Source organism: Aristolochia californica, unplaced genomic scaffold, assembly GCF_029961685.1.
Source record: "Aristolochia californica isolate CCGP_79_NKW_82.1479 unplaced genomic scaffold, dmAriCali1.0.hap1 SCAF_16, whole genome shotgun sequence".
Lineage (NCBI taxonomy): Eukaryota > Viridiplantae > Streptophyta > Magnoliopsida > Piperales > Aristolochiaceae > Aristolochia > Aristolochia californica.
Genome location: NW_027181837.1, coordinates 451,447 through 474,711, shown reverse-complemented (window position 1 = coordinate 474,711; position 23,265 = coordinate 451,447). Strand labels below are relative to the sequence as shown.

General features: G+C 41.8%; 4 protein-coding genes across 4 annotated transcripts; 3 read left to right on the top strand and 1 right to left on the bottom strand.

Moving 5' to 3' along the window:
* Positions 1 to 767: 767 nt before the first annotated feature.
* LOC137953306 (aquaporin PIP1-2-like) lies at positions 768 to 2,412 on the top strand. Its single transcript, XM_068800639.1, has 3 exons — positions 768 to 940; positions 1,057 to 1,159; positions 1,347 to 2,412. The coding sequence occupies exons 1-3, from the start codon at positions 858 to 860 to the stop codon at positions 2,166 to 2,168; spliced, it is 1,008 nt and encodes a 335-aa protein (XP_068656740.1). The 5' UTR covers positions 768 to 857; the 3' UTR covers positions 2,169 to 2,412.
* Positions 2,413 to 4,189: 1,777 nt separating this feature from the next.
* Positions 4,190 to 6,679, top strand: LOC137953470 (hexokinase-1-like). Its single transcript, XM_068800883.1, has 8 exons — positions 4,190 to 4,413; positions 4,493 to 4,643; positions 4,997 to 5,071; positions 5,141 to 5,296; positions 5,452 to 5,550; positions 5,643 to 5,773; positions 6,143 to 6,217; positions 6,364 to 6,679. The coding sequence occupies exons 1-8, from the start codon at positions 4,190 to 4,192 to the stop codon at positions 6,677 to 6,679; spliced, it is 1,227 nt and encodes a 408-aa protein (XP_068656984.1).
* Positions 6,680 to 8,075: 1,396 nt separating this feature from the next.
* Positions 8,076 to 11,840, top strand: LOC137952531 (leucine-rich repeat receptor-like serine/threonine-protein kinase BAM1). The gene is made up of 2 exons (XM_068799608.1): positions 8,076 to 10,737; positions 11,200 to 11,840. Exons 1-2 carry the CDS (start codon positions 8,133 to 8,135, stop codon positions 11,643 to 11,645), a joined length of 3,051 nt encoding a protein of 1,016 aa, XP_068655709.1. The 5' UTR covers positions 8,076 to 8,132; the 3' UTR covers positions 11,646 to 11,840.
* A 7,504-nt stretch (positions 11,841 to 19,344) lies between these two features.
* LOC137952943 (malate dehydrogenase, glyoxysomal) lies at positions 19,345 to 23,052 on the bottom strand. Its single transcript, XM_068800073.1, has 9 exons — positions 22,753 to 23,052; positions 21,135 to 21,350; positions 20,731 to 21,045; positions 20,445 to 20,534; positions 20,249 to 20,332; positions 20,105 to 20,140; positions 19,916 to 20,005; positions 19,709 to 19,803; positions 19,345 to 19,612 (listed from the first exon to the last, which is right to left on the bottom strand). The coding sequence occupies exons 1-9, from the start codon at positions 22,822 to 22,824 to the stop codon at positions 19,540 to 19,542; spliced, it is 1,071 nt and encodes a 356-aa protein (XP_068656174.1). The 5' UTR covers positions 22,825 to 23,052; the 3' UTR covers positions 19,345 to 19,539.
* Positions 23,053 to 23,265: the final 213 nt, after the last annotated feature.

The following is a 23,265-nucleotide window of genomic DNA, read 5'->3' as shown; positions in this document are numbered from 1 at the left end:
CGATCCCAGAAGCTACTTCTTCTTTAATCACAACAGCCTTTTATGCCCTACGTACAGCCAGAAAGTCAACCTCGTCGCCAAGAGGTCCCATGGCCAATAATGGCGGAGTTCGCAGGCTAAGCTTCACTCATCTCTACGTTTACCAGAGACATATCGTGTCTCTGCTGTTATGTGCCATATGCCACGTATCTCGACGATTATCCATCTTCCTTGCGTTCACCGCCTCATGTTATACATCTTGCTTTCTGCTTTAAGATCAGATTACTGGATGACATTTTAAGCGAAAGTACGATCATGAAAACTAAACTTAGAATCTCACATTAAGGAACAACATCACATTACATATATATTCCAAGAAAACAACAAGTAAATGAAAACTATCGTATATGCTAAGATTCATCCAACAAAGTTCCTGGTTTTGGCTTATACGTTTTCACTACAGAGTTTTCTATTGAGTTCTGAATTCAATCTACAGAGCTTTTACCCGTTTTCTGTAGTGAGGTAACTCCAAGAGCAACATGTGGCTGTTCAGGGCATTTAATTTTATATATAAAGCTGAGATTTTGAAGGGATTCTCACCAGACCGTCTTCCGGAAGCGAAAAGGCTCTACAAAGATACAGGGTCGCCATTAAATTGGGCTGATGGGTAGCTGTTGAAAAGAATACGTCTTGTCAAAATTCGGAAAATATCAGATGAGAAGTTAGATGGGGCGCATTATTTTTTGGTGACCTTTCTCCTCCTCTATATCTCTAGTTATATCTCTAGTTATCTATATGAACTCCAGTTCAACCATACAAGGGTACCAGTTAGTGGGAGGGAGACAGAGAGAGAGAGAGAACAAAATAAAAAAGCTGCAATGGCTGACACTTTTACAGGTCTGACAGATGAAGAAAACCCACATGGTGGAAGCCGAGTTCTGCCTTTCTCTACCACATCAAGGCACTGATTTACTCTATTCTTCTCTAATCTCGTTCTGGTTCAGGTTTCTGGCTTTTGTGTCATATTATCAAACACTGAAGTGTTTATTTTGCCAAATCTTCTTCTTTGTTTTTTAGATTCGAAGCTGCAGGGAAGAGAGAAGAGGCGAGTAAAGGTCCCGCTAATTGCAGGCAATTGCTATATGAGAGGTTGGGGTTAGAAGAACTTGTGTCTTTGTCGGTAGGTTCTTGGATAGAATTACAAAAAAATGCCATGGTGTTTCTCTGCTGAACTTCAATTTTCGATTATCGCGTAAACTAAGTATTAAGAAAAATTGGAGCGTACATGCAAAGAGAGTTACGGTTTTTATGAACAGTTTTACCCCGGTTGTCTTCGACTAATTCCAGTTGCGGATTCAATTTCTCAGGTGTGGCGAGCGTCTCTGGCGGAGGTCCTCGGCACGGCTGTTCTCGTCTTTCTCATCGACACCATTGTCATCTCCTCCTTCCAGACCGACACAAAAACCCCGAACGTGCTCATCTCATTTCTCATCTTCCTCTCTATTACGATACTACTACTGGCAACAGCACCGATGTCCGGAGGCCACATAAACCCAATCGTCACCTTCTCCGCCGCCCTCTTGGGTCTAATCTCCCCCACTCGAGCCAGCGTTTACATCATGGCCCAGTGCTGCGGAGGAGTGCTGGGCGCGCTAGGGCTCAAGGCCGTGGTAGGCCACACCATAGAGCAGGCCTTCTTGGTTGGTGGGTGCACTCTCAGGGTGGTGGCTCAGGGCCCAGAGGGAGCCGTGTCCGTGGGAGTCGAAACCAGTCAGGGCCTCTGGCTGGAGATCATCTGCACCTTTATCTTCCTCTATGGTTCCATCTGGATAGCATTTGACAAACGACAGGCCCGAGCTCATGGTCCAGTCATCGTGTGCTCCATTGTCGGTGCCGTGCTGGGGCTCCTTGTATTTATCTCCTTAACAGTGACGAACCAGAAGGGATACTCAGGCGCAGGGATAAACCCAGCAAGATGCATAGGGCCCGCGCTCGTTCGTGGGGGTCACCTCTGGGATGATCATTGGGTTTACTGGGTCGGGCCTGCGATCGGCTGTGCGATCTTCTATTTGTACATTAAGATCTCTCCTCCAGAACATTTCCACGCAGATTACGACTTCAAGTATGATTTTATCACCACAGTGAAGACAATCCTTTGCTCGAGGACTCCTCACAGGTCTTCGATTTAGGTCTACCACCCCTAAACGAATGGGTCGTGTGGGGGGTGGGCACATAAAGAAATATTAACTTAGATTAAAAAGGCCATGGATATTACTTAGTAAGGGAAAATATGTTGCATTTTAATTAATACATGTAGAGACATTATTGTCTAATCTATGTGGTTGAGGAGAATTTACTATTTTCCTTGTTGGTTGGAAATCATAAATGTTACTTGTTAGCAGTGTCATTATCTATGTGAATTGATTTTAATTAGACTTGTCCCCTATCTAGCTTAGTGGGTATAGTTTTAAAATCCTCATTTCACCTAATTTTGATGATAACAAACAAGTCCAGACCCTCACCTAGGAATTCTTTTGCACTCAAATAGGCTTTCCATCCTAGCTAGACCCCATGGCTGAGTTCTAGTTGCCAACTATGCTCTATGGCTTAGACCCATACAAGGCTTCTCAATTCCCAGCAAAGATCTCTGGCCTAGATCATAATATGGGATTCAACACCTCAAAATCTTTGTCTATCAATGGTGTTGAGGGGCACTTGCCCTACAATTTCCAAAGTATAAGCACCAATTCTATGTTCTCAATCTGTGTGGGTACAACTCAAATAGTCTTTAATCGACCTACGTTTAAGTTTCACAAGGTGGGCATGCTTGACGAAGAAGCGAAAGAGAGAGAGAGAGAGAGCACGTTGAGAGAAAAGAAATGAGAGAGATCAATGTGTTGTTCTTCTTAATTATAAACTAGTTCTAGTTTCCTAGTTTACCCGAAGCCCAAGATATAACTTGTAAAAAATAAAATAAAGAGACAAAACATAGCTAGAAAACATCGTCGCTCGTTATAGTTTTTCCCTTGAGTTTGTTTCATTTGTGGGATTTGTCTTGTATGAGGTTCACCTTAGACTCTATGAAACTTATAAGACTTGTTTTGCATGAGACGTGTCTTAGACCCCTTTTATGATTTCTTCAATAGATTTCAAGTAGAAAGCTCAAATTGGTTAAAATTTTGGGGACAAACTTAAGGTAGCCCAATGTTTGTTTAATTTCAAATTTAGCTCCAAGTGGTAATTTGAATATTAGCAACTGGTTAAGTCACCCTTAACAAAGATCTATTAAAGATTTCAAAGTACATGTAACAACTTGGATCTTCAAAAACTCAATCACCACTCATGAATGCTTTATTTATGCAAAACCCAATTTTTTTTCTTCCTAGAATGTTCATTGTGATCTCAATGTAGGTGTCCAATCAATTGAAAACCATTAGAAAATACTTAAAATCTTTCCTTGAGTTATTAATCACATAGATAGGTCACTTACACATTTTGAAGACCTTCAAGAGTTTCTTTTACAATGTTTTGCACAACATTGTTCGAACATTTACATTTGCCTGAACATTCATTCTCCCTAGGGGAGTACAATGGTCTCTTCACTCATCACTTGGGTCACTTATTAAGGAACCTTTTAATCTACCAGGTTTTAGAGGTTTAATGCGACAAACTTGGGAATTTTTAGACTTGTATCCCTATGTTTTGTAACCATTTAATGTTTTTTATTAATTTTTTTTTTGCATTTTCATTATTTCTAATTTGATGATGTTTCATGATGGTTTATTTCTTGAAAGAAATCCTAGTAAATTTATGGGAGATGTGGCCATGCCATATAAGAGGATGTGTTTCAAGATCATCAAAGCAACAAGGCGGTCCAGAAACCCTAAGGCTTGAATAGTTCTCTTGTTCTTGCATGAAAATTGCTTGCTTCGTTAGTGAGTTTCGATTAACATACGTGTAATTCCAATGGCCTAACAAAACTAACGAGAGAGAGAGAGAGAGAGAGAGAGAGGAGCATAGACGGTTGGAAAGAAGTGAGTTACTGATGCCCCAACTCCGTGTTTAACTCTTCCTGATCCGATAATTGTGAAATCTCCACGATCTTTGAGATTTACAGAGAAAGAGAGCACCAAGGAACGAGCAAACTGATTCAATTCAGGGAAGAAAGAGAATGAGGAAAGGCGTGGTAGTTGCCGGAGCACTGTCGGTGATGGCTCTGGTGGCATTACTAGTGCACCAGGAGCTGAAGAGGACGCGGCAATGGAGACGAGCCAACCGATTCGTGAAGAAGTTCACTAAGCAGGGTGCTACTCCAGTGAAAAAGCTATGGCAGCTCGCTGACGCCATGGCCTTCCACATGCAGATCGGGCTCGCTTCGAATGATAGCAGTGGCCTCCAGATGATTGTCACGGACATCGATTCACTTCCAACTGGGTACCCTTTGATCTAACCACTTGCTTTGCGGTTTTTTTTTTTTTTTTTTTCAAACGTTATTGAATGGCTATTATTGCAGAGATGAAGAAGGATTGTTCTACGGACTTGATCTGGGAAGGACAGATCTCCGCCTCTCTCGTGTAAAGATGGGAGGAAAGGACTCTCGTGTAATTAACCAAGAAGTCAAGGCGGTTCCAATTCCGGCTAGTTTAATGGTTGGCTCTTTGAAGGTGTAGTCCTATCTTATCTGATTATTCCACCGTGCATTCTGTGATCCGTCTTCTAGACTCTAAAAATGGAGAAACGAATTTGTGTTTGAAGGATTTGTTCGACTTCATTGCTGGCGAGCTCCTAAATTTTCTATCAACGGAAGACGAGAGCTTCCATGTCCCATCTGGAAGACAGAAGCAACTCGGTTTTGCAGTATCATTTCCTGTCTACCAAGACTCCAACAGAACTGTCATTCAGTGGAGCAAGGGTTTCCCACTCAAGGACACAGTTAAGGGAAACTCGTAACATTCGAATCCAGTAATGCCATTTCGTGTCTCAATTATGACTCTGCTAACCCTTTGAATGGAAACAGGAGGGGAAGGATATGGTAGAAGAAATCAACAAGGCCCTACAGAACAAGGGTGTGCATCTGCATGTATCTGAACTGGTAATCACTTCTTTCATTCACTTCTTTCACCTTCTTTGCTAGCTTGAGGTTAATAATCTTTGAAAGCAGGTGAACGACACTGTTGCCACTTTGGCCAGCGGAAGATACTTTGGCTTTAATGCTGTCGCTGCTGTTATCCTTGGAATGGGCACTAATGCCTCCTATGTAGAAGACGCACTCAGTATTCCCAAGTGTGAAGGGCCGCTCCCTCTCTCCGGTGAGATGGTTAGTAATCTTTCAATTATCTGCAGTGGTGATTATGTCTCTCGATTTACAGAAACCTCTCCTTGATTCCTCGATTCTCTTTGCAAATCAGAATTCTAATCAGAATTCAACTGGGATCAAAGATAACGTCGATTAAACTTTTCTGTGCTTTGCAGGTTATCAATATCGAGTGGGGAAATTTTCACTCTGGGGACCTCCCAATCACAGAATTTGATATTTCGTTGGATGTAGAGAGCTTGAATCCTGGTGAACAGGTAATTTTGTTGTTCACCCTAACTTTTGTGTTACTAATGCTTAAACAGTTTTTCATTTAGTATCTTAATTAAGCTTCTCTTTTTCTGCATAGATCTTTGATAAGCTCATATCAGGGATGTGTTTGGGTGAGATAGTGAGAAAGGCTCTGTTACGACTATCCGAAGAAACATCTCTACCAGGCGACTCTGTTCCACCGAAATTAAGAATTCCTTTTGCATTGAGGTATTCTATGCCTGAGGAATTATGATAATGAATTCTCACAGTGGCTGAAAACATCTGAATGATTTACTGGTTTCTAAAATGTTTTACAGAGCCAGCTAAAATTAAGGCCATGAATGGGTAAGAATCAGAACAGGTTATGGCGATTTATTACCCATTTCTGTTGTTGCCTATTTTGTGAGACTTTTCTTTGAATGGGAACAAATAAAAGGAGTTTAATTATCTGGTAGTTTAGCTATTTCTGTTGCCTATTAGCTCATGTTTAGCTAAATTTCTTACAAAATCAAGCTATTTAAGTTCACCACATTACTGCTAGTTTTATTTTCTTTGGGAAACGATAATTGATTTACCCGTAGTTGCTGTAATGTGCAGGACTTCTGATATGGCTGCCATGCATCAAGATACATCAGAAGGTCTTGAGGTAGTTGCAGAAAAGTTGAAGGAAAGGTTAGGGGTAAGAGCACTCAAATCTCTCCGCTGCTCTGGTTCTGTAATTTTCGACCCATTTAAGGCAACTGATCAGGACTTTAGACAACAGAGAGTCGTGGGAAGATGGTAACCCAGTTTCTTTAATGGCAGATTGCATATTCCAGTCCACAGTTACGAGAGCTGGCGGTGAAGATCTGCGACATCGTGACCAACAGAGCAGCACGTTTGACTGCAGCTGCTATAGTGGGTATATTGAAGAAGATGGATAAGATGAAAGTGCAGCAACAAATGTTAGTTGCCGTCGATGGGGAGCTTTACGAGCATTATCGTCTCTACAGAGATTATCTGCACGGTACTGTTAATGAGATGCTCGGAAACCAGCTTCGCAGCCAAGTGATGATCAAGCATTTGGACGATGGCTCCGGAATCGGAGCCGCATTGCTTGCTGCTTCTTACTCCCACTACGTAAAAGACTCTTGAAAGTTTGAAATCCCTTTTTTTGCCTTTTTTGCACTCTTGTTATCTCCATTTTTATTTTCCGGACAGCCAAAAAATGCAGAACTGATCAGAATTTCATGAGAGTTGTTGCAGCTCAAACAAAAAGAACTGAAAACAGACTTCTTCTTCCATACGAACCATGTAAACATTTACCAGTTTCTTCGAAGTGGCGACACAAGTGGAGTGAGAGGGCGCAAGGTTGTATATGTCTTGTTCTCTGTCGCACCAGTGAGGCAGCTGGAGATGGAGACAGATGTTGAGACAAAAAAGCTTCACCGCTCTCCATCCATGGAAAATAATTATTTAAATAATGTGGGGACTTTTAATTGCATTGAATTAGTTAATGGAATCGGGAATCATAATTGATAGAGATGATATTTATGGACCGAGTGGGTTAAGTGGAGATGAACATGTCCACGCACGTGCAGACTAATCAAGATTATGATGATAAATTTATTTAAGGGTTAAAATAGGGAATATTTTGGTCATTGTCACATGAAGGGTTCTAGAAGGTGGGGGTTATGGCAGCGAAAGGAACTAAAGAGAGAAAGGCAGGGTAGCATCCAAAGGCCACAGACAAAGGGGGACGATGACGCTGACGGACACCTCTCAAGCGAAAGACAAAACCACGCAAATTTAAAACCCTGATTTTCGCTTAATCAAAATAAAATAATGACCACCAAATCCGACCTTGGGAAGCTGTAATGTGAAAAGTCGAAATTGACCCCGGAAAGGCGCGAATACGACCCGGTCTGAACCGGAAAGCGACGGAGCCGCAGAACCGAATTAAATGCGAGCCAGGCGGACAGGGTAGTTTGGGTATTTTAACGAGAGAGGATTAGGCACGCACGGCGTCTTCCTCGGGAGAACGGCTGGGTCAACTTTTCCCTGGAAAAGAGAAAACATGTGGTCCCGTGAGGCAAACCGGTGGAATTTTGGAGGCAGGATGAGGGCAAAAGTGTCAGCCGGTCTTCATTTTGACTACCTTTCATCTTATCATGCTTCATCCTTCGAACTTTGGACAAAATTATTTTTACCACCTTCCAGACGCGGGCCCCGGCGTCCCCACGTAAGGCTTAATTGCAGCCGTTCATCTTTAGAGTTGGTTTGATATCTTGGTGGAGGCTCTCTACTCTAGCCTTTAGATTAGATTGCTTAGGGGACTGGGAGCAGGAACGATCATTTGGGGGCCGTATGTCTCCCTTGGGGCCCACAGGAAGGCATGAAAAAAAGAGCGGCATCCAAAGCAAAGCCCTCGAGTGGATTAAATTCGAGTATTCGTAAGGTATTCATCGTATACAACAAAGATCATTAAAAAGTTAAAATTTAAATTAAAAAAAAAAAAAAAAGCGCCAATAAAAAAGGTCTGCCTCTCGCTCTGCCTCACTCTGCCTTCCCCTCCTCGCCTCCATCGCTCTCTGCAAGGGTGAGAATAATGGAAGCACAGAAGAGAAAAATGTCTTTCTTTCTTCTACTCTTTCTCTTCCTCCATTTTCCTAGAGGGTCCGTTGCCGGACGGATGTCTGAGTTCCGAGCTCTGTTGTCAATCAAAGCCTCCATTTCCGATGACCCTCAAGCTTCCCTCTTGTCTTGGACCCCTTCCACTCCCCATTGCTCTTGGAACGGCATCACTTGCGACTCATCTGGCCGCTTCGTCCTCGCTCTCGACTTGACCAACATGAACCTCTCCGGTGTCTTGTCGACAGGCGTTGGGTACCTCACCAACCTCGTCAACCTCTCGCTCGCTGTTAATACTTTTTCTGGACCCATTCCACCGGAGATCTCCTGGATACCTAATCTCCGCCACTTGAATCTCAGCAACAATATCTTTAACGAGACGTTTCCTCACCAGCTCGCGCAGCTGAAGGTGTTGGAAGTTTTCGATCTGTACAACAATAATCTCACCGGTCTTTTGCCGTTGGAGGTCACGGAGATGTCTAACCTCCGCCACTTGCACCTTGGAGGCAACTACTTCTCTGGGAAAATACCCCCGGAGTACGGCCGGTGGGAGTATCTCGAGTATTTGGCGCTTTCTGGCAACGAGCTCGGGGGAGCTATCCCGCCCGAAATTGGAAACCTCACCCGACTCAAGGAGCTCTATTTGGGTTACTACAATGCCTATGAAGGAAGTATTCCGCCTGAGATTGGAAATCTGACGGCACTGGTGAGGCTCGACATGGCCAACTGTGCACTCTCCGGTGAAATACCGCCGGAGATCGGCAAGCTTCACAACCTCGATACTTTGTTTTTACAGGTGAACGGACTCTCCGGTAAGATCACGCCTGAGCTGGGGAGCTTATACAGTTTAAAATCCATGGATCTGTCAAATAACATGCTTGCTGGTGAGATTCCAGCTGAGTTCGCACAACTGAAAAACATCACTCTTTTGAATCTGTTCCGGAACAAGCTCCATGGTTCGATTCCGGACTTCATCGGCGACCTCCCGGGCCTCGAAGTCTTGCAGCTCTGGGAGAACAATTTCACTGGAAGCATCCCGGTGAAGCTCGGAACGAACGGCAAGCTTCAGCTACTAGATCTTTCATCGAACAAGCTCACGGGAACTCTACCGCCGGACCTATGCTCCGGTAACCGGCTCCAAACCATTATCGCGTTAGGAAATGCCCTCTTCGGACAAATCCCGGATTCCCTTGGTCGATGCGAATCCTTGAGCCGGATTCGTATGGGTGAAAATTACCTCAATGGATCTATCCCAAAGGGATTGTTGAGCTTACCCGAGCTTCAGCAATTCGAGCTTCAAGATAACCTCCTCGTCGGTGAGTTCCCAGAGATCGATTCAATCTCAGCTAATCTCGGCCAAATTACTCTCTCAAATAATCGGCTTTCTGGGTCCCTCCCGCCTTCCATTGGGAAGTTCTCGGGTCTTCAGAAGCTTCTTTTGGATGGTAATCAATTTTCGGGCAAAATCCCTACCGAGATTGGACGGTTGCAGCAGCTGTCGAAGTTAGACTTTCGTGATAACAAGTTTTCAGGGCCAATAGCGCCGGAAATAAGCAAATGCCGGTTGCTCACGTTCGTGGATCTCAGCCAGAATGAGCTCTCTGGAGAGATTCCGGACGAGATTACGAGTATGCGAATCTTGAATTACTTGAACATGTCGCGGAATCATCTTGTTGGTTCTATTCCGGCATCCATTTCCACGATGCAGAGCTTAACTTCAGTTGATTTTTCGTACAATAATCTCTCCGGTTTGGTTCCCGGCACCGGCCAGTTCAGCTACTTCAATTCGACCTCTTTCCTCGGCAACCCTGGTCTCTGCGGACCATACCTAGGCCCCTGCAAGAATGGTGAGTTAAACGGGGCCCACTCCACACACGTCAAGGGGCCCCTCTCTGCTTCACTGAAACTCCTCCTTGTCCTCGGCCTTCTCCTGTGCTCAATTGCTTTTGCCGTTGCGGCCATCATCAAGGCCCGATCGCTAAAGAAGGCCAGCGGAGCTAGAGCTTGGAAACTGACGGCATTCCAGCGATTGGATTTTACCTGCGACGACGTCCTGGACTGCTTGAAAGAGGATAACATTATTGGTAAAGGCGGGGCGGGGATCGTGTACAAGGGGGCGATGCCCAATGGAGATCAGGTGGCAGTAAAAAGACTACCGGCCATGAGCCGGGGATCCCCCCACGATCATGGGTTCTCGGCAGAGATTCAGACTCTTGGGAGTATCCGGCATCGCCACATTGTGAGGTTGCTTGGATTCTGTTCCAACCACGAAACGAATCTTTTGGTGTACGAGTACATGCCCAACGGAAGCTTGGGAGAGGTTCTTCACGGGAAGAAAGGGGGCCACTTGCACTGGGACACTCGGTATAAGATTGCAGTGGAGGCCGCCAAGGGATTGTGTTATCTTCACCACGATTGCTCGCCTTTGATCTTACACCGTGATGTGAAATCGAACAATATTCTTCTTGATTCCAATTTCGAGGCTCATGTCGCTGATTTTGGTCTCGCCAAGTTTCTGCAAGATTCGGGTACTTCAGAATGCATGTCCGCCATCGCTGGGTCATACGGATATATTGCTCCAGGTAAGAAATCAATTAATACCGTCCTTGCTTCACTGCGATTATCTATTTATTGCACTTGTTTTCATTGACCTGTTCGTTTAGGGCTGGCTATCTCGTTCTGAATTGGGTTTTCGTTAAAAGGTTTGCTTTTAAAAGGTGTGCTCAAGGTTCTAATCTCGTTCTCCTCTTCTATTCAATCTCATAGTATCGTAAAATCTTTGCTTCTAAAGCTGCTCTCTTGATTTTAACTAACATATCAAAGGGTCGTCTGTAATCTTTCTCTTTATTCACTCTGTTAGTCATACTCGCAGGTTTATTCCTCCTCCCCTGTCGCTTGCAGCTCTGTCAATTTAGAATGCTTATTTTGATCTGTAGATTCCAGTTGGTTATGAACAAAGGGGCATTGTTAAGTTTATCTGAGGATTAACTTTCAGGTTCAATTTCCAATACTTCACTTAATAGTTCCATTAATAACTCCTGCAGAGTATGCCTACACCCTGAAAGTTGATGAAAAGAGCGACGTCTACAGCTTCGGAGTGGTTCTTCTTGAACTTGTCGCAGGTCGAAAACCTGTTGGAGAGTTCGGCGATGGAGTCGATATTGTGCAATGGGTCCGAAAAATGACCGATTCAAACAAGGAAGGCGTACTGAAAATCCTGGACCCTCGTCTCCCTACCGTCCCTCTCCACGAAGTGATGCACGTCTTCTATGTAGCGATGCTGTGTGTGGAAGAACAAAGCGTCGAGCGCCCCACAATGAGGGAAGTCGTTCAGATCTTGACAGAGCTCCCAAAGGCCCCGGCCAAACAAGGGGATTCGCCGAATGAGCCTTCCCCACCATCGACGGAGTCTGCCGTTGCCGGTAAAGAAACAAAAGAACAACAAACAACACCGCCCCGGCCTCCTCCAACTGATCTCCTAAGCATTTAATGGAACATCGGGGTTTTGTTTAGATGGGCGCTTTTCTTGTTTATTGCGGGTGTTCTTTGTCTTTGGGTTGGTTTTTACTTTTTTTTTTTTTCTTTCCTTTTTCTTTTCTAACTGATTAAGGCGAGGTAAACTGGTAAAGTAATCTTTGGTCCAATTTCTGTACAGAATGCATTGGTGGGTTTCTGTTTGTTGTCTTCTCTTTCGCCTTCTCTCTCATGTTGCTACTTCAGAGTCTGGAATTTCTCTGTGAAAAACGGAAACCGGAAGGTATCGGAGATTTGTGATGGGGCTAGAAACATCATAATCTGTGTGCTGCTTTAATGAGGAGAATACCCATTGTTTCCAATTACCGAGACTGGCTCCTCAAAATGCTTCTTCACCGCTAAAATCTTTGCTTTAAAAAGCCTCTTATTCAAACGGGAGTCACTTCACATCCAAAAAATTTCAGCTCAAATGCCTCGTCGGCTTTTCCATGCTCTCGTCCTTTCATTTCACCCATTGATTTGACAAGCCACGGTCAGTCCCGACGTTGTGCACAGGATGAATCTCTGAGTTGTATTTCCCGATTTCTTCCATTTTTTTGCTTTCTGCTTTGATGCCCTGAGCTTTACGGACATTTGTGCGAGAAACGAGAGCTAGAAACCGGGAAACCGGAGACACGCCCCTTCTCTCGTTTAGGGCACTTTTGTCTCTTGTCCCATAACCTGTTTGCGTAAATGACCAAATAAACATTGCTACTCTCAGTGCCCCCATGCGCGTTCCATTCTCCAAGTCTTGTCTTTTCAACGGCATTCAGAGTAATTGCAAGCCACCTGTTGCGGTAACTGCTAACGAGGGCACCTCCTCCTGGAACTTGACGTCCACTGTGATGTCGTATAAGATTTGAGAACTGTCAACTTGACTCCATGAATCCAGACAATTATGTCGTCTGGCATTCTAGATGGATAGTTATGTCACATCTACTGAAGTTTAAAACGCAAAAACCTTCTCTTGCCTCTTCCATGAACACTCAAAAGGAAACCTTCTCTTGCCTCATTCACAAGGACGACGATACCCAGCACTGGTGCAGAGGGTTTTAAAACTGGTTGACCGTCGAGCGACAGAGTTCAGTCTGAGACGATTTTGTGCAGGACCAGTAGCTGAATCAGTAAATCGGTTGGTGGTACAGTCCTGTGGGAATCCAGCGAGAGTCACTCTAGACTCTCATCACATCTCTTCTTTAATTACACGAACAGAAATTCTGGACTGGTATCGGCAAGGCGATTAAATTCCGAGCGGTGAACGCTTATTTATGGCCACCATGGGAGCAGCTACTTCAATGTTCAAACATCGCTGTTGTAGTACTGTGACAGAGTCTGCAGTTTGAAAACGCCATTTCCCCTTCAATTACGGCGGCGACGATTGCTACCACGCACAAGACTCAGCTGACACCTTGGGTCCATCTGTTACTGGACAACAGAGAAAAGGATCAGTTTACACCAGGAGAAGAAGGGCCAATAAGCTAGCCCATGCACGTAACGTATATTTTTTTCAATTTCCTTCCATTATAACGATGAAAAGAGGATAGCTTTTGCGCAATTAAAGTGCTTCCTGTTCGCCACTGAATACCGAAGAACTCAGGCGGCATAAATTATACGATATGAGAAAATTTTCAATGTCTAGTCTGGGCTCTAAAACATAAAAAAGTAGCCATGAAGTAGACTAACTTGTCCTCTTTTGAACTTGTCTCGCATGTGCCTTGTGCCCCCTCATGCTCACACGTACGACGTTCCAAGTATCTTCAGCTTTTTGCCACTCTGCTTTCTCCTCTCCTTTTCTTTGGCATTTCAGCAAACAACAAAAATGCTTGTGACAAAAATGCAGTGTTTTGGTAACTTCAGTCATCTTCTCCGTCGTCTTTCTCATCGTCTGTCGCCGATATACACCAAAACTGGGGTGTAATCTGTGAAGTTTCATGAGGGGTAGGGCACAGGCCCAGGTTCAACTACCATCTCGTATCTGGGTAAGAAAATTTTAATGTGATGATATTGGGATGGGACAGGGTCCGTCGCACGGATCAGCTAATTGATGATGTCCAGCTTCATCTCGTTGGAGCACTCGCCATTTCAATTAACAATCTCCTCAACCCAATGAAAATTTTACCTTTTTCACTGGTGAGCACCTTCGTTTCCTCCTTCCCCATCTCTTTCTGGTTCCGTGGTGAGGCTGTTGACGAGTGAGCCTCCACGTGCATTGCTCTTGAGACTGCAGAAATGGAATAGAATAGCAATGAGAATATTGGGAAGAGATAAAAACTACTGAGTCTTGGATGGGAGATGAAGAATTTTCTATAATTTTCTGGGGACAAAGAGGATAAATTAAGTTGACAAAAAGCTGTAAGATATATACACCATTGTGCAGTGTGGGCTATCCGCCATTATTTTGAGGAAGAGGCCATTCATTCTACAGTAAGAAACCTGTGATTAGTTATTGGAGATTTCTCTACCAAATGCCTTGGTTGAATAAAACCTAGGGTTGATTCTGCCGTGTCATTTGTTTGGATTCATATGGGTCACCCCATGTGTAAATTATTCCCATTAAATCCCTACTCTCTCCAATCCGCAATCCGCAATCAGCAGTGGTGGTTGTTTGTGAAGGAAAGAGAAAAGATCACGAGTTGGGATTTTCAGGCTCTATCTTGGGTTACTCCAGTCTAATTCAGTTGAACACTATCTTGTTTTTGTTTTTGGTTTTTTTTTTTTTTGGTCTAGGTTTCTTTGACTGTAGAGGAGCAGAAGAGAACAGAAGAGAACAGCAGAAAAGGAGAAGTGACCTCCTTTCATTCTTGTCTGAGGCTAGCAATAAGTGACAAGAACATTAAAAAAAACAAGAAAAAAGGAAAAGGAAAAGTGGAGAAGACGGTGGGAGCAGATAAGAGGGTCTGTTCTTGGACCCTTTTTGAGTATTATTTAACACAAACTTGTCATAAGAGGAGATTTAATCGAATAATTGGATTGCCTTTATTGAGATCCATGACATAATTTAAGTTGATGGCAAATCGTAAGAGAAGTTGTGGCAGTTTTTTCACTGAATAGAAAGGAGAGAGAAAGGAGAGGGCCCCATGACACCCATGGCTCATGTTGTTGACCACTTTCCTTTTGGTATTTACCTACCAAGCTGAGGAAAGCAACGGATACCAAACATCCTGCCTTTCTTATTTGAAAAAAACCCAATCATGGACTTCTATGTTACCTTATTTTTATTCAATTTTCAGGCCTCCATGGACCTTCTGTTCTTGTAAATCGCAGCAAGGGATATTTCATTACCCTTATGCTTTATTCATAATGGCCTGCGGCGCCTTTTAATTCTGAAAAAACTACAGCCATGGACCTGTTCGCAGCTGTTACTTGCATCATTTCTGTAGCCACCAAGCGTAATCATGGCGAGCATACCAGAATTTACTGCATCGATCTCTCATAATACATCAACAGCACGATTCAGAGGCATCGAGACGAAAGAGATGAAAGTGGCATTGGACCAGCAGCATGGGTCTTTCTCATTTTTTTTCTTGTTTGTTGGAAACTTTTTTGGTTCTAGTTTCCTCACGGCCAAACCAATCCATGCCGACCCCTTGAGTAGATCATTTTGCTTTAACAAGACAGACAAAGATTGCAGGTTCTAATTCAAACCCATCTGGATTTCGAAGCACTGATCGTATACAGGACTCCCCTGCCATGTGAACCAAGTCGCCCGTGCTCCCTGTTCTCTAACATGGAGTCCTGTCATCCTTCTTGACTGTAATATTCTTCCAAATATCTATTTCCAAGACTCCACCTGAAAGTAGAGCATTTCAAGTTTGAAGTTTGAACCCTTTTTCTAATGAAGCTTATACTTCTACACCAGGCAAATAAAACCCAACCCAACCCAGAAGACAAGCAGAAAAGGGAAAATTCTGTAAAAAAAACTAATTAAGAACTGAAAGAGAGAGATGAATTGCATGACAGCTCGTGTGTCATCTGCCCCACATCTCAGCTTTTGTGCCTGATAAGGCCTGCCCAAGGAAGTACCCTTTAATCATTTACTGGGTTGAGACCCCACTTCGGTATCTATTGGTACTATGATTGCTGTTGTAAGTCAAAGAAAACCCACTTTGGGGGAACCATAACCTTTAGGACCGCATGGTTTCTCCTCTGTCATGAAATGAAAGTCGAAAGACACTTTATTCTTGCTTACTCCTTCCCCCATGAAAGCTAAAGAGGCTTTCCTATTCTTTTCAATCAAACTCTGCAAGCCTCTTCCTTTTAGATATATTCTTGCTCTTACCAGTAGGCAGTACTTCTTTGGATTTTACAATCTAACTATTGAGAATTACTTTGCTTTTCAAGTTTAGAATCAAAACCCTTAGTCCACCTTATTGAAAGTCATGTGCACTCTTACTTCTCATAATAATGTTTCTGCTTAAATCATTCTGTTGGATGGAACTCCCACCAGTAGTTCATTCGCTCAGGAAGGTTCTCAGTATCGGGGTTGTGTATCTGTTTGACGTATTTACACATGCAGCAAGGGGGACACAATAATTATTTATGAGATCAAAAGAAGGACCTGGAATGGAGATGACGCCGGGGGCTGTGCCCTCTTTGCATTTCCTTACTCATCATTCCCTCACCTGCTTTCCCAGTTCTCTTCCATGTCCATGATGAGATGAAGACCCACTCACCTCTCTATATTTGCTTTCTGCTGCTAATCCCGTACATACATATCAGAATGCCGTGATATTTGCGGTTTACTACAGTAATGAAATCTAGAGAAGAAGAAGAAGAAGATGATGATGATGATGATGCAGTCGCTTCCAGATTTTTCTTTTTCTTTTCCTGAAAATGCATCTCTGAAGAGTTTGGTGAGCACGAATAGGGTAGTTGGGAGTGGTTAACATCCGAATCTGGAAGAAGCAGTTCGGAGGTTCGGATTTGGTGATCAGTGTATCTTACCAGATGCTATCCTCCAAGCATAGGCGTTACCAGCTTTTCTAACAGAAAGATGGCCAAGAATTAAAATACCGTGGCTTGGTCCGGGCAATAAAAAATGATAGATGGATCATCGCCTGCAATTTCACTCCCTCCGTCAGAGTTTTGAATGAGGACTATAACGTGGGTTCCAGGTTTTAAAAAGAAATGCATGAAAACACAACTCAGATTGATTATTGATTATAGGTGAGGCTGATGAACTAAGTAACTACATTTATCAGATTAAGCGTCTTGCTGAGGTTAAAATACCCACTATTGACTTGATTTTTGCATATTAAATCTAAAAAATAAGCTTCCAAACTTCAACTAAAAAAATTATATATAAACAATTTTGTTGCGTTAAATAGTAAACATATCCAACATGGTATCAGAGTAGGTTGGTCCCGAGTTCGAATTCCGTTCCCGCCACATTTCCACGATTGTCCCCGTGCGCTTTCTACGGGCCCCGAATTTCCACGGGTTTCCTTGTGCGGGGGAGTGTTGAGATAGTTATATCGGGCCGTCCTTATATAAGATCCATGTGGTTACTTTCCTATAAGGTTCGAGCCTTTTAGCGCACTGGTTTCAACATGGTTACAATGTGGGACTCACCATGATACTCGAGCTGGTGGGACTCACTATAAGGACGTAGATCATCAAGAAGAGTCCTAAAGGACGTGGGACACCAAGAAGAGTCCTCTCCCAAAGCAAGCACGAGTTAAGGAAGCAAGAAGCACAAGCTGAATTGATTTAGAAGACTTGAAGATCAAGTAGGACCCACAAAGATCTCACGAGCTTGCACTCTTATCAAGGTGCGTTGGGAGATCATGAGGGGCCCACAAGGATAAAGCTACGAGCTGGCTTATCCATTCCCCTCACGTGAATGATAAAGGACTCTAGTTCTACTCAAGTTGGTCTTCTAGTTGTTTAGTTTAAATAGACTTACTTATATTGAAGAGTTAAAGTTGGAATGTAATTAGGATTGAATGATAAGTTGTATAAGGACTCTACCTCCTCTTCAACTATAAAGAGAGGTCTTGTAAGTCGAAATTAATCAAGTCACACATTCAATCCCTAGTTGGTTCTCTCTCTCCCTCTCCTTACTTGGCGCAACCCACTCTTCTCCTTTTATTTTTTCTCTCTTATCTACCGAGAGCTTTCCTCCCCTTTTCTCGTTTTTCTTTCTTCTTTCTCTTGCTCGTGATCATGGAAAAGGGATCCTAAATTCAACAAAGGGTTTTAATGCACCAAAATTATAGATCTTTTACTGAAACTAAAGTGAAAGTGAACTTCAGGGAGATCAATTTTTTTGGAGAGTATTGTAACTAGTTATTGCATCGAGCAGAGCAAGTTTGAACCTACATATGTTCGAGCTTGACTTGATTTGAATACTTCGAACTCGAGCTCAGCATCGAGCCTAAAATTAGAATCGAGCTCGAGCCTAAAAATTTTAATTGAGTTTGAGCTCTAGATTGAACTGGAACTTCAACCTATATTTAAAAGTAAAAACTAAATAAATTACTAAAAATAAATAAATAAAATATTAATATATAATAACTAACTTAATATCTTGATGAAATTACTATCAAAGATGAGTCCAATACTTTACAATGGAACATACTAATGTATAATAACCAGCTTAATAGACTTAAAATAAAGAACAAACACCTCCATCAATAGTGTTTATTCCATTGGCAAACAACAATATTAGATATTGAAGGACCCAAAAGGGTTAAATAATCGATTATCTTTTAGGTAAATAAGAGGGATTATCAACTAATTAAAAAGGGAATAGACGAGAGAATTTAGAGTAAATGGTATTTTCATAAAAAAATCTATATTAACAAGTCAGCTCACGAGTTAACAAACTGAGCTTGAAAAATCTTTAGTTTCACTTGTTATACTTAACGAGCCTTATTTCAAGTTTGAGCTCGTACCGAACTCGAATGGTTTGCGAGCTAGTTCGGCTTGGTGCAACCCCAAACTCTTAACTTATTGTTAGTATGTTTTTTATAAAATGCACCCCATAGAGTGAAGAAAAAATCCATTAATAAATAAATTTATGATGAGAGACCTAAGGAGAGAATGAAACTCATGCAACTATTAGATAATTTTAAAGTTATAAAATATTTTTAATTAGATCAAATGAATTTTACTATTAAATATGGTCAATTATTAAATTCATACTTATTTTATTTTATTAAATAATTTATTTCATGAAATTAAATTAAATGTACAATAGTTTAATTTTAATACTAAATAAATTTTAATTAAATAACACAACTTAGAATTTGAATATAATTAATGATTATTTCTTAACTACATTTATTTACTTAATATAACTAAAAAATGGTAAATAATTATGAATTTTATAAATTAACTGATTGTGAATAATTAAAAAATTATACAATTTAAATATAAATTAATTCTTAATGAAATAAATAGTAATAAAAATAATTATGCTAAAAAGAGGTAGGGTTATACGAACCGGGTAACCTTCTGAGAGCTTCCTCCCTCCGATCTCCCTCCAAGGACGCGCGACAGTATTGAGGGTGAGGATGGGGGGGTGGGGGTGGGGGCGGCAATCCCTGCCATGACGCCTCTAATCGGTAATTGAACAGGCAACAGAAGGAGGAAGAGGGCGTCCCCCGGCCAGTTCTCCTTTTTCATGATTTTCTTCTTCGATGGTTGAACGAAAAATCAAATAAAGACCTAACCATTCTTTGCTACAGCACATTATTCGGAGGATTTAACCTTCGAGTCTGTCAGAAATTTTGAGCCCAAATCAACCAAGAACGGGAATTATTCTGATTACAGATGACTTGCATTTGTAAGAAAGTTTGAAGCAAATATACAAATGGGGAGCAAAATGATGGAGGAGAAACTTCCTGTTTGCGAATGTATCGTATCCTTTACTGCCTAATAAACGAAACACCCTTCTCAATGCTCACTGCTAACTCCTTTATCGCTTTCTCCAAGCCAGCTCTGTCCAAAAACAAAGCCAAATGAACCAGAATTATATGAGTAACCAATTTTTTGTACAAATTGATCGATCTGAAAGAGCATAAAGTTGGAACTTACCGTTCATACTCGTTCAGTGGTCCTAGAGAGAAAATCTCCTCTGCACCACCACGGCCTAGTCGAACTTTAGTTGCAAAAAAAGGAAGTTCAGTCACCTGTGGTGAAGGAGAATTGTTATGACAAATAATTTCCCAGAACAACCATAAATGGTAGAAATTAAGCAGACACATAAATCAGTTTCCTTTTCAATTGGACCACCAATAGTACCTGGGATGCCACGAATGAGCACTCAACAATGCCTGCATCACCTCGAAGACCCCGCAAACAAGCATCAGCAAATTTAGCAGCAGCAAAAGCCTGTATTTGTAGTTATCAACGAAATTGGAAGTTAGATAAGCTCTTGCGGTTAATGTAAGCCAATCAGTATAAAAATGTCCTAAACATAAAAGAACAAACCATTGAAAGTGTTGCAGAACCAGTCCCAGCTTTTGCCTGCAATATATTGAATCATTAAGATCAATAAACAGCAAGAGTGAAGTCCCTTTTTTTCCTCAATGGTGGCAATAGTAAAGTAAACCACCACTAATCAAGAATATTCACCTCCACAACTTCTGTTCCCCCATTTTGAATGCGGTCAGTAAGATAATTAATTTCCTCAGGTGTAAAGGAGCAAGGAGGCTTGACCTGCAATGAAATAGTCAAAGCTGACAGTTTGGGATGAAAAAAAAAAAAAAAAAAAACAAGAAAGAGATCAACATAATCACCCAAAGGGTAAACAAATTTGAGGCTCTCGAACCTGTGATAGAAGGGGCAAAATTGTAACCCCTGCATGACCACCTACAACTGGAACACTAACTTCCCTGGGGTCATTACCCAATACCTCAGCCTGCATAATTAAACATGTTAAACAGTTAAAATATTCTGTCATTTGTACTTAATATCAGCCGTTCCATTTTATACTGAGCTTTCATGTTGCAGCCCACCCATGATGGCCTGGAACATGAACTACATCTAAAGCATGCTATGTCTATGATACATAAATAACTAAAATATGAAGTGGAAAATAAGAAAGAAGAACTTACCACAAAAGTATTGGCTCTGGCTACATCCAGAGTGGTTACTCCCAATAGGCGTTTGGGATCATAAGTACCAGCTTTCTTAAAAACCTCGGCTGCAATGGGAACGGTGGAGTTCACTGGGTTGCTGATTAAGTTAACAATTGCATGAGGACAGCACTTGGCTATCCCTTCACATAGAGTTCGAACAATTCCGGCATTAATCTTGAACAAATCATCTCTAGTCATTCCTGGTTTCCTAGGAACACCAGCTGGAATGATAACTAGGTCCATACCCGTAAGGGCACTTTCCAATTGCGGCTGCCCTAAAAATCCTCGGACCTAAAAAGTTTAAATATGGGTTATATCAAACTCTCAACACCATAGTAAGGAGAAAGATAACAGAACCTTAAAATAGAGAAGACACGCACCACAGCCCCTGTGTCCATATGACTGACATCTGCAGTCACCCCAGGAGCATTGACAACATCATAGAGATGAAGGACGGATACCAATGGGTTCATCTTCATCAACAGGGCAAGGGGCTGGCCTATGCCTCCAGCAGCACCAAGTATAGCAACTTTGAATCCAGAAGAACCACCTTTAGCTCGACAAGCAGAACGTCTCAGAGTGGAAGTCTCCTCCATCTTCCAATGCATAAGGCACATAATATTTTCAATCAGACAAAGAGTATACAAAAGATATCGGCAGGTTTCACTCTAAAACAACAAAAGCTAGAAGCAAAACAAAACTGATACTAGATCATGTGACAAGTACGATGACAATGGTACACACTCTGAGACTTGACTTGGTGAATGACTGGTTGAAGGGAAAAAACTAGTTATCTATTACGAGTAAAAACCCATGACATTTCCAATTTTAAAGAAGACAAAATAATCTTAAAAGCGTTTTCGTTTTCTTTTTCTTGAATGATATTTGAATTTCATAAACATGAAATGTATTCCTGCAGCTAGATCAACATGGATCAGAGGCTTCTAGCAACCAAAGATTACAGCTAGATGAGGGTTTGTCCCACGACACATAGTTCTTTTAATTGCCTATGCAATTTTATGCTTTTTTCTTCTTATTTTTATATATCCGGAGTCTTGACCCATGAAATTCAGCTGTCTATACCCAGAAATTTTTTTATCTTCTCTGGGCACATTCATGGCTAAATAAAGATTAATGGCACCAACTGCCAAACTATTCTCTTTCTATGCGCACTCATAGGACTGAGCATGTAATTGAAACATGAAAAAAATTGAATTAAAGATGCAGATTTCAATATTTACCCAATTACAAATAAGACAAAAATTGCTCTTAAACCTTTCCCTTTGTTTAGTTTGCATTATAAGGAAAACCATAGACCAAATTCAAACCTTACTGCGGTGGAATTGAGGAAACTCCATCCTGACAGGTGTGATCTCAACATACTTTTCAACAACCAAGCCTTTCCAGCTATTCACTTAGTCCAAGTAAATGCAGATAAAATCCTAGCTATCCATATTTGTTAAGCCTATTCCAGATTGTTTTAAGAAACTGTGGCCTCCGCAAACTCAACTTACTAACAGTATCCGATTTAAATTCTATCACACTTAGATTATTTATTCCGCAAATCTAAGGTTATACCAGTAACGTGAATAAGCACGCAGGAGGAGGATTCCTGTCTTTGCATTAATTCCATAAAAGTCAAATAGTTACATAGGATTTGTGGAGTGCCTGCTGATATTTGTTCGGAAATTACAAGTGACCCGTATGCTGCAGAATTAAAGGCCACCTTCAGCAAATTGCAGTATTAAGAGTAAGCTTACACCCAGAAAGAAGGCTTTGGCAAACCAATATGATTTCCAAAGTCATCATTGAGACCGGAAAATCAAACAGAATACCACAAACCCGTTTAGCCAAAGCACAAAGAAAGTCATATCTAAGCATTGAAAAAGCATATATGCAACACAAATTCCAGCAAATCCAAATCAATACATAAAAGAAACAATCGAAATATGCGGGCACAAAGCAATCGATTAAATGGAAGGGGGCAGCGTTCCGTACCTGTAGAGTTGGAGGAAGAAGATGAGCAGAAAGCCTCGTAAGACGGCGAGTGGCCTCCGGGGTCGGCTGCATCTTGCTGGAATACCGGAGACGCAGAAAACAGAGTAGGTGGACTTTTTTTTCTTGATGGGGTGGTGGTACAACAACACCGAAACTTATAGGCAGCAAGACTGACGTGAAGGCGAAATACTCAGCTGGGGATGTGTGGAAACTACTGTCTGATCCTTATCTCCCTGCTGCGGCTATCGATTTTGAAAGGATCGAGACTCTTGTCTTTACTTCCCGGAGGAACTTTTCATTTCCACCGGAAATTTTCTTATATTTGGTACGTGCCGCGGCCAAGAGTCAAAGGTGAGGCTATTTTTTGTCAATCAACCTCCTCATTTTTACATTGATGTTTACTATCGTTTTTACGTTTGAAGTACTTCCCCTGGGAAATGTGAGTGGGAAAGTAAAATACTTATTTGTGTTAGTGTGGGTAATGGAAAAGGAAAATGTAGTATAAAATATTTG

Bases quoted from the DNA above. Each gene is read 5' to 3' on its own strand.
- LOC137953306 (XM_068800639.1), top strand. From the start codon at position 858: ATGGCTGACACTTTTACAGGTCTGACAGATGAAGAAAACCCACATGGT. The intron at 941-1,056 runs GCACTGATTTAC...TTTGTTTTTTAG, and splicing joins CCTTTCTCTACCACATCAAG to ATTCGAAGCTGCAGGGAAGA. The intron at 1,160-1,346 runs GTAGGTTCTTGG...TCAATTTCTCAG, and splicing joins AAGAACTTGTGTCTTTGTCG to GTGTGGCGAGCGTCTCTGGC.
- LOC137953470 (XM_068800883.1), top strand. From the start codon at position 4,190: ATGGCTCTGGTGGCATTACTAGTGCACCAGGAGCTGAAGAGGACGCGG. The intron at 5,072-5,140 runs GTAATCACTTCT...CTTTGAAAGCAG, and splicing joins ATCTGCATGTATCTGAACTG to GTGAACGACACTGTTGCCAC. The intron at 5,774-6,142 runs GTATTCTATGCC...TGTAATGTGCAG, and splicing joins AGAATTCCTTTTGCATTGAG to GACTTCTGATATGGCTGCCA.
- LOC137952531 (XM_068799608.1), top strand. From the start codon at position 8,133: ATGGAAGCACAGAAGAGAAAAATGTCTTTCTTTCTTCTACTCTTTCTC. The intron at 10,738-11,199 runs GTAAGAAATCAA...TAACTCCTGCAG, and splicing joins ATACGGATATATTGCTCCAG to AGTATGCCTACACCCTGAAA.
- LOC137952943 (XM_068800073.1), bottom strand. From the start codon at position 22,824: ATGCAGCCGACCCCGGAGGCCACTCGCCGTCTTACGAGGCTTTCTGCT. The intron at 21,351-22,752 runs GTACGGAACGCT...ATGCATTGGAAG, and splicing joins TTCTTCCTCCAACTCTACAG to ATGGAGGAGACTTCCACTCT. The intron at 19,804-19,915 runs GTACTATTGGTG...CCTTCACCACAG, and splicing joins GCTCATTCGTGGCATCCCAG to GTGACTGAACTTCCTTTTTT.